Below are 10603 nucleotides of genomic sequence, written 5' to 3' on the forward strand. Positions count from 1 at the left end.
TGAAGATTATATTAAATAAAGTATGTTATATTATAATGATATACCGTATAATGTGATATAAAAAAATAAAATTATTCTATTAAACAATTTAAATTATATTTTATTCCAAAATACCTTTATTCGATTATACACGTTATTTATTGTTAAAAAATGATATAATAAAAAAAATAAACGGTAACGCCATGAAGGTAATGAAAACAAAATGATATAGAAGGAAATATTGTACTGTACTGTACTGATTGTTTGAATAAAGGTGGTGGTTACGCCACGAAAGAGAAAAAAAAGAAAAGGGGTTTTTTTTTAAAGTGTTTTTTATCCTTTGTGTCGTTGTGTTACTGTGTTATTGTGAAATTGTGTTTAAAAGACAAGTCTCACCTACACGATGATTAATGTGTTATATTACATGAATAAAATAATTTGAATCCATCCTAACCACACTTTACGAGCAACGCAATTCTATAATCGTTCAAAATTTGAATTGAAATCAGGCCTACATACCACTAGTTGACGAGAAAGTCAGGAGCAAGAGAATCAATGACGTCTTCCAAAGTGTGAACATAGTTGCTTCCTAGTATAAAGATCTGATAATGCACTCGTTCACAGTAGCACTCTCGACTGTCGTTTTGTATAAAACTGGTAGCGAGTTGTTTTTCATGAATATATTTATTTCTTTTCATGTGAAGTACTTGGAGGCAACTTTATTGTAGACTATTATATATATCGTATATAAGACATTATTATTGTTATTATTATTGTTTATTACCTTTAATATATTCCGAAAGGGATGTATATGCCACGTAGTACAGTAATTAAGTTCACTAATTGGCATATACTTCGTGCCTGTGCCTAAAGAAATGAAATGAAATGACACGCTCATGAAGAAAAGGAGAATTTGATATAGTGTTGTTCTTTGTGTTGCTGTGTTATTGTGTTATAGGCCTATTTAATGCTTTGCCTGGAAAAAATTAGCGAAATTAGGTAAAACTATCTTACACCCGTTAATGATTTTCAAAATCCTATTGTAAACAATGCATACACACTATCATACCCGTTGATGCAGAGAAAGTCACGAGGAAGGAAATCAAGAACAACATATTCCAAAGTCTGAGCATTGTTACTTCCTAGTATAAAGATCTGAGAATGCAGTCGTTCACTGTGGTTTAGGCCTACTCTCCGACTGTCGGTTTTTTTTTTTTTTTTTTATAAAACTGGTAGCGAATTGACTCTCATGGATATTTATGTAAAGCGCATAGAGGTATATGACTTACATTATTATTTATTATCATTATTGTACCACCTACATACTCATAAGATAAAAATTGATTTTTTATTGTGTTTAATGCTTTGCCTGGAAATAAATGAAACAAAATGAAGTAACCTACATTAATGTGTTTTTATAAGCCTATAATTTTTGTTATTTTGAAGAACTATAAACGTGATTTGTTCATAAAAATACTAAACTATTTCGAGCCATAACTCAAGATTGGAGCTTAAATAAACAAAGCTTTATTGATTGATAATTTGAATTTTATGAAAGTTGCCAAGTCAGGATCAGTAAAAAGTAATGTATTGTATTGATGAATTATAGTAAACCAAAACTCATGATGATAACGAGTAATGCCACTTGCCACTTAGACAAAATCCAAATTACTAGGGAGCTTTCGATTTTTGCGACGACGCGACGCTAGATAGAACGGCGTCACTTATGCGTGACCGTCCTACCTGGCGGCGTCCTACGAATTGCGTTCCAGAATCTACTCGACGATGTGACCTTAACGTTCTCGCATGCGCAGATGACTTTTAGTGACGTCATTACGTTCTACGTCCTACCGTTGTCGTGTAATCAAAAGCTCCCTATTGACTCTCTCATGTGCACGTGAAGCCTATCAAAATATATTCAGTCAAAAACACTGTGGGTTTCAAAATTATATATTCACATAACTTATTTTTTATTTAGTGTTGTTACAGTAAAAGGGAACAAGGCCTGGGATTTATTAATCTCATCTTAGCAATTAATGTCAAACAAGTTAAGATGTTCTCTCATCTTAGCAATTAATGTCTTAAGTCAAACAAGTTAAGATGTTCTAAAGCAACTTAAGCTGATTTATCAAACCATCTTAGCAAAATCCTAGCTTAAAAATCGTCTCAGGTGGAGCTTGTGCACAATCGACTTTTTAATTTTAAGCATTTTTAAAGCTCAATATTTATAAATTTGACTTAAGCCAAAAAATGGACTTAAGGCAAATCTAAGCTGATTTCTGATAAATTCGACGACTGGTCCAGATGGGGTTATGATAATAATAATAATAAACTTTATTTATACACGTGTGGCCCAGACTCAGCCAATGACTGTTCTTCCCTAGGGCCGTGTTAAAATAAAATTTTAAACTTTAAAACAGCACACAAAAAGGGTTCTACCCTGGATACTCAGAGACAGTGTTGTGCCCATCCCGAAGGTTTCCCTACCCATGTCTATTGAAAATGATTTGAGACCAATTTTCCTAACTTTTTTCAAATCTTAGACGTCATTCCATCTTTTATACCGGCCCAAACGTATGGGATTCACTTACCATGTCTTTGAAAAATAAATTATCTATTTCCAGCTTCAAAACGAATTTTAAAAAATCTCTGGTCTCGGCATACAACAAGTAGGCCTAATCTCTCTACATCGACTGTATAATCTTTCTTCTCGTTTGACGTTTTTTGTATTCAAAAGCACCAGTAAACAACCAGCAGGTCTAATTTCCTGTTTCTTTCATTCCATTCTTCATATGACCCAGTACATCGAGTTTATCTGCCTTACCTTTGTTTTATTTACTTCTTTTTATTTATTATTCAAACTTCCCATTTTGTTTCACTTAATTTATTGTACTTATTTATTTACTGTATTTATTGTACTGTTAAAAAACGATTAAAAAAAATTTAATTATTATCTTTTAAACTATAGCCTCAAATTTCTTACTCGTTTTTTTTTTTCTTTTTTTTGTTCATGTGGCCTGAGCTTAAGTGTCTTCGGACCTATACAGGCTTCCATTCATTTATCAATAATAAAAAAAAAACATGTAATAAAAAAAAAATGTAAATAAAATAATCTATTGATGATGATGAATAAAACAGTAACAGTAACAGTAACTTCAGCAGTAATGAAGGCTGTTGACAACTTTATCGGTAAGATGATTTGGAAGCAGATTGAAGATAGTATTCACCTCACCCATAGAGAAAATATGCCTCAACCAGCTTGGTTGCACCAGCGGGGTTTCTAGCACTGATGCTCTTATTCGATTTTTTACAAGAATGTATTATTGTAACTGATAGTGGGAGAGGTAAGAACCCTGCTTATCGATTTCCGAAAGGCTTATGGTACGGTATGGTTAATCATAAGATTTGATTACTAATATTCTATAATACAGTAATATACTGCTGTAAAATAATAAGTTTGTGTGTTCCAAATATGTGTAAAAATATGAATGAAATAAGAATATTTTAAGACTGAAATTTGGAAAAACTAAGAACACTTAGCCTGGGGAAAAATTAGTTCTTACCAATTAGTCTCGCTATCTTATTGCACTAATGAATATTTTAGGAACAATTAATTCCTTAAAATTAAGTAAAATAAGAAATTTAAATGTATTATAAATTAAAATGTATAATTGAAATTATATATGAAAAGATTTAAAGGGGAGGGGAATTGTCCCATACTCAATTTTTTTTTTATTCAATATTTAAAAGATTTTAGTGCTTTGGAAAACCTCACGAACACACATACCCATACATCTGATATGTTTGGGTCCACACGTCCTTCCTCGGAAAATTTTGTTTCTGTTATAGATTCCCGAAAATGCGCTCCCATATCTTTGCAACAATCAAATATATTTTTTAGTTGCATTTTTATTTAATTAATTTTATTTTGTAGGAATTTTTATTAGTTTAATTTTGTGTTAGTTATAAATTATGAAATTCAATATATTGTACCGTATATATTATACCGGAACTCTATGATTAGGCCAAACAAAATGTGTTGTCCTTCGTGTTGTTGTGTTGCCCTTCGTGACCGACCGAAATTTTCCAATAATTTGGGTCGGCATTTAAAAAAAATGTTTTTTAATTTTTGTTCTTGAGTACAAGACAAACGTCTTGTACTCAAGTACAATTTCGAGAAATACCGCATCCGAAATTAACATTACAACATAAAATCTAAAACAGACATGTACTTTAACCAAAATTGGGCCACAGATGCACACGTAAAATCGGTAAAATAGAAGGCATAATTTTGAGAACCGAGCGCGACGACGGTGAAGATGTATGCACGCACATCGGATCTCTCGCGCTGTCAACCCACGACTTGCCACGACCCCATCTAGCCTATTCTTTACTACTGTACAACTAGTGTTTGCCGCAATCAGAAATCGTATTCATTATCTTACGATATATTGGACAATATTCACACGGGTCTATTCATCGTTTTAAAGCCTGTACATAGCTAGACACAGTGGCGTAGAAAAGTATTTTTCATTAGGGGGATGATTAAAAATTCTTGGAATTGACATAAAATTACTGATGTCGTACACACCCTTCAGTGTGAAAATGTGGCTTGCTTTGCAAAGAAGAACTTAGATTGGTACCAGATAAAATAATTTTGTTATCAACATTAATACATTGTGCTAATTTTCATCTTTGTAAGCGCATAAGACATTATAAGGCAAATTATTTCTGTGACAGTCTTTTGAAGTGTGTAAAGCTCCATTTTATCCCATACATAGTCAAAATATTAAGGGGGGGGGGGAGGATGATACAATGGACCATCCCACCTTGTCAAATATTGGGGGGTATATCCCCATCCCCCGGGATCTACGCCTATGGCTAGACATCTTAGGCTCCGTTTATGCCAATCATGAACGAAATATTTAATATCTTATGTTTTTTTCAAAGTTTACTTGGACATTTTCTAACGGGGGAGAGGTCCAATAGGTAGTCCAGTGGCGGATCCAGGATTTCAAAATACAGGAGGCCTAGGGGATTTTAAAAGACCAAAAATCTAAACCACCTCAGCCCCACTGTGGTTGGAGCTGGGGTAAGAAAATATATGATTATGACACCTTCAGATGGCCGGAAATGGCGATCGCAGACTTAATTTAAGTTCTACATTTTCCTTTTTTGAACAAAATTAAGGGAGTGGGGGAGCGGCGGGCTGAGACCCCCTTGAATCCGTCACTGTGGTCCACGCGCACCTCAGCCACACCATGGTTGGGGCTGAGGTGAGCAAATTTAAAAAATCGACCCCTCTAGGTTCTGCCCTCGCCGGCTGGGGCACGTTCCCCCTTGTTTTTGCCACTAAATTTTAAACATTTCAATGCATAATAATGTTATGTGCTACTCACTTAGGCCTATCTATTCTGGAAATATACTGGTTGAAGGTCTTGTGCTACAAAGACCTTTAAGCTTTTAGCCTATATTTATTTATTTATTTTTACTTATTTTTGATAAAACTTATTTTTGATAAAAAGTGGTACGGTTCCGACGGCCTTGTATGGCTCAAGGATGAGGTGATTAAATTTTGGTGACGACCTGGAATAGGGTGTGGATATGAGGACCAATAAAAAGGAAACGTTCTTCCAGACCAGATATTTCAAAAAGTAGTCAACTGATATGAATGAAACTTTCGTTAAATTTTAACCAAGTTACAAGGAAGACATTATAAAGTGTAGGTCTAGTAACGATCCGAATTCGGGTGTGCATCTTATAGCCAAAAAGTCCCAGACCTGAATATCTCGAAAATGGACCCATGTATAAAAATGACAATTGGCAGAATAGTTTTTCATGTTTTAATTAAGAAGTGTTTCAATTTTCGTCACCATCCGAAGTAGGCTGTGGATATGAGGACCATTTAAAGAATATGCAAGAATTTTTGTTTTGTCAGCTATAAGAGTAAAACGTGCAATGTGTTATGCCAAAAGAAGGAATTAGCAGGTGTACAACCGACACAATAAAAGGCGTTCGAAAATGAAGTGTTTATATTTTGGTGTCGATATTTGGACCATTCAAAGCAAAACGTTACAGATTAGATATCTCTAATTAGATATAACTAATCAACTTATCTAAATGAAACTTTCGTGTTAGTGTATTTTAAGATTAAGTAGATTGTGGTCGGTGGTTGGTAAGTACATATTTTTGAGGGATTTTTAATAAAAAGAGATTGGAGATGGGCGGAGATATGCTCTCTACTGAGTGCTCTTGTTATTATTATTATTATTATTATTATTATTAGGCCCTATTATTATTATTGTTGTTATTATTATTATTTATTGTTGTTGTTCTTATTATTATTATTGTTGTTTATTATTATTATTATTATTATTACTACTATTACTATTATTATTACTATTATTATTATTAATATTATTATTATTATTATTATTATGCGATTACCTCCAGTTCATGATATTCTACTGGGTCTTTTGAGCAATGTCTCGGCTAATTCCCGCAGCTTAGAGACACAGCACTTTTCTCAATATGTGAGCTGTTCCAAGGATGGCCGACAACTGTGCACTTCCAATGACGTTAGGTAAATCTAACTTCTCATGCCGGATCTTTTCTTCCTTCGATATGCTTCCAAGTGCACCAATTACGATAGGTATCACTGTCACTTTCGAGGTTCTGTGGATTCTCTTTATTTCAAATGCTAGGGGCTGATATTTATCCATCTTCTATTATTATTATTATTATTATTATTATTACTATTACTATTACTATTACTATTACTATTACTATTACTATTACTATTACTATTATTATTATTATTATTATTATTATTATTATTATGTTATTATTATTATTATTATTATTATTATTATTATTATTATTATTATTATTATTATTGAAGTCTATCCGAAATTCATACTTTGCTGACGACGTAATATTGTGTATTTTCTTGTTTCCCAGCCAAAATTCGCTACTTAAATCACCAAATCCAGACGTAAAATTTTGCCAATTTTTGTTGAAATCTACAGAGCCATTTTGTCGCCCCTGAAATACCTATAAGAATTTAATTGTTATTAATTATGGCCTAGGCATACTAAAGCAGTAAAGTATCACAAAAAGACAGTAACTCCGAAAAGAGACACAGACATTTTGAGATTCAACGTTTCGATCTATTTGATCATTTTCAAATTGATTGTTTATTTAAGACTAATTAGTGGATCCTCTGGTTTCAGTAAAATATCAACATAATAAATAATAACCGATACATTAACCGTTGTTATTTACTATAAAATAGCTTAAAGATCAGAGGCAACGAAAGTTACAAGGCCTACTCTAATGCCGACCAGTTTTGATTTAGAGGTTCGTTATCATTATAACAAAAACAAAACGTTCTTATAACGTTCGCGAACGTTGTGGTTTGTTATGTCACAAAATAACGTTCACACAACGTTGTAAGAATATTCAAACGTTGTGACGTTGTGAAATTAGGTTATAAGTACGCACATGGTTCTACAAAATAACGTTTTTATCACCAAACTGTATCGTTATTATAACGTAATTTTTAGTAGACTACGAAAATAATCAAAAAAAGAGGTATAGAAATCAAGTTAGGGGGGAGTGGAATGTTAGAAGCAGTCAATATAGCCAGATATCCTAATTTTATCATTTATCTAAAATGTGCATATTGGAACTAAATAAGCTACAGATATGATTTTGGTGTCTAAACTCCTAATCTTTAGACAGGCAACAAACTAGACATATAAAAACTACTGTCACTCAAGCCAGAATGGAACATAATCCAAAAATATTTTTTTTTTTTTTAAATAACCGCAAAATATACTTAAAATGTACATAAAATAAGAATAAGTATATAAACTCACCAAAAGTAGTTTGGTATCGTTTAAAGCTCTTCCGATGCTGAATAATGTTTTGCAGTTAATCGTAAAAATTCAATTATCCGTATTAATATTATTAATATAAACAGGACACAGTTGCGTAACTCGTGAGCTCTTGTTGGGGGGTACTGTCACTCATGCCAGAATGGAACATAATTCAAAAATAAGTGTTATTTGTTTTAAAATAACCGCAAAATATACTTAAAATGTGCATAAAATAAGAATAAGTATATAAACTCACCAAAAGTATTCGTGTTTGGTATCGTTGGAAAGCTCTTCCGATGCTGAATAATGGTTTGCAACTTACACATATCAGAAACGGTGTAATTTTGTATATATTGTCCCGTAAATTTCAATTATGGCATACGGTACCGTATTAAAATAAACAGGACCCAGTTGCGTAACTCGTAAGCTCTCGGGGTGGGGAAAGAGGCCCTGGGCTCCTACTACTACTTAGTATTTTACTATCGAGCCTTAACCGTGCGTAACGCATGTGCTTGTAGGCTTTGGAACAATTAAATATAAATTAATAGGTCTACCTGGAAATTGAGTGAAAAAAATAAATACAAATAAAATAGCATAGCGCTGATGAGATATTGTTTTGGAGTCGTCAGTGTGGAATGGTTTCATCACGATTCTTTATTATACGGTCCTTCCTAGTACTGTATAGCAAAAGCATTATATCAATGCAAGGGTTTTTGTATTGACAGTCTTAGGTGCTTGGCGGGAAGTTTGCTTAGGCCCGACCAATCAAAATGAAGGTCATTCCTTAAGTCAAACCCGAAGCCTAATTTGCATACATCACCCTATATAAATGTATACAACACTTGACATAGTGGCCATTCGTAGCATAATTATGATTTTTGGCATTTAAATTGATAAATATAAAATACGGTATTACATTTGAACATTTAATTGATTGATATTACAAATATAGGTGGATGCACTTTTGGAGACTCTGGACAATTAAGAAACTGGGCTAATCTATTGAATTTGATAAGGCATAGGATAAAGAAATCAATCAAGCTTAATGAAAAAAATTAAACTTTACAGGTTCTTTGTTAATATTCCTATCAATTTCACAATTCATATATTTTCTGATCAACAACATTTTGGACAAATCAGATAAGGTTGATTTTGATTTTGCCCTTTCATACCATAATTTAGCATTGTCATACGCGTTTTTCTTAATAAATGAATATAGCCAGGAGTTATCTTGTTCTAAATTAAAATACTTCATTAGATCAAATTTTTGCAGTAACTCTTGTATGTGGGTAATCCATTTCCATTTGACATTATGTCGTCGTGGAATGAAGTGAATGTAGCCGGAAGCGCCTCTTTATGGCGACTGAGGTAGTCACGGTCCACGCACAATAACGCTGCAAGTTATGGGTTATTCTTCTACATTTACATTTACTGATTTATATAAATTGAGTTTTAAATCTTAAATACAGCAGAACCCCTATTAACGGGACACCTTCGGGACCAAAAAAAATCTCAACATTAAGGGCCATTATCTTTTGGAACATTGGCAAACAATTTTGGCAATATTATCACGTTCAATTTCCAATCAATTTTTAATAGTTTGCATTGAATTTATTCATTAATCATGTAAAACATTAAAAAGATCAGGACATAAGAAAGGCAAAAGTGCAAGAAACAACCCTTAATAGGATAAGCCATAAAAAATTAACAACTACGTATTTCCACGTGGTTCCCATAAAAACGATTTCAAATTGAGTAATGGAGTAGAGAACAAAATACAACGTCAAAAAAGCAAAAAAAATGCAATGAAATATTCAATAAGTTGGCCTAAACATAGTATTTTAAAAAATTGATATGCAGAGAGGTGTATAGCGTCCTACCAACAAGTTTGATGCCAGTTCTCCACTTCTGATTGATAAATACCTCACCGACAGCGGTTCCGACAAGTCCGGTGTACGGCACGGGGTCTTAACCGACTAGAGCTCCGGTCATGGTCCAAAACAATATACAAGATAGGGTTCATGGGTAGACTTTTTTTTGGCTTAGTATGGGTCAAAACTGTGCTTCTCGACCATTAGCAAGCAAAATAACGTTACATGGAGAGAAAATCACCCCTCCTCACGCCCGTCCTACGGGCGTGAGGAGGGGTGATTTTCCCTTTGACCCCTGCTGGCGCCGCCAGTGATCTGTGGCAGTGAGCAAATCTGAAAAACCACATAATTCAGAACTATTGAATCATGTGTGAACAAATGGGAAAGATCAATTAGTAAAATTACCAACAACCTCTCTACATTAAGTCCTAACTTACACTCTCAGTTGTGTGGCATCATCCCTAAATTGAAAATACAACCTTTGTTTCAGCAACAAGGAATTTTGTTTATGTTTTGTACCAATTCATAGGCCTATAAATTAAACAAAAGAAGAAATGTATTATGTGTAAAATTTGAATACAAATCAGGCCTACATACCACCAGATACAGAAAGCATCAGGAGCACGGAAATCCAGGAGAACATCATCCTGAACTAGTTGCTTCCTAGATTAAAGATCTGATAATGCACTCGTTCATTGTGGTACTCGCCGACGCAGACGAGCATTTGGCCATTTCGTAAGCAGCCGTGCCTAAAATTATGTAGTTTTTACGCATGCGCTAGAATTGGGCGTCGTCAACGCGATCGAGCTTGTGAAAAGAAACTCAATTGACAGAGTACTAATTGTTTCCTATATGGACAGCTACTGATTACCG

The 10603-nt window shown here is 33.6% G+C and overlaps 1 protein-coding gene across 2 annotated transcripts in view; it reads right to left on the reverse strand.

Moving 5' to 3' along the window:
* Positions 1 to 10442, reverse strand: part of LOC117121682 (ficolin-2-like) — an 18313-nt gene extending 7871 nt beyond the window's left edge. Inside the window, exon 1 of one of the 2 annotated variants that reach the window (XM_033266960.1) lies at positions 10328 to 10442. In XM_033266960.1, coding sequence (XP_033122851.1) covers positions 10328 to 10376 — 49 coding nt within the window. In that variant the 5' untranslated portion in view covers positions 10377 to 10442. Of the gene's footprint in view, positions 1 to 498; positions 580 to 10327 lie in introns of those variants that run through there. The other variant, XM_033266958.1, reaches the window with a different exon arrangement.
* Between the last annotated feature and the right edge of the window lie 161 nt (positions 10443 to 10603).

This window comes from Anneissia japonica, unplaced genomic scaffold (assembly GCF_011630105.1).
Source record: "Anneissia japonica isolate Jap-2015-1 unplaced genomic scaffold, ASM1163010v1 scaffold287709_len1912824_cov184, whole genome shotgun sequence".
NCBI lineage: Eukaryota > Metazoa > Echinodermata > Crinoidea > Comatulida > Comatulidae > Anneissia > Anneissia japonica.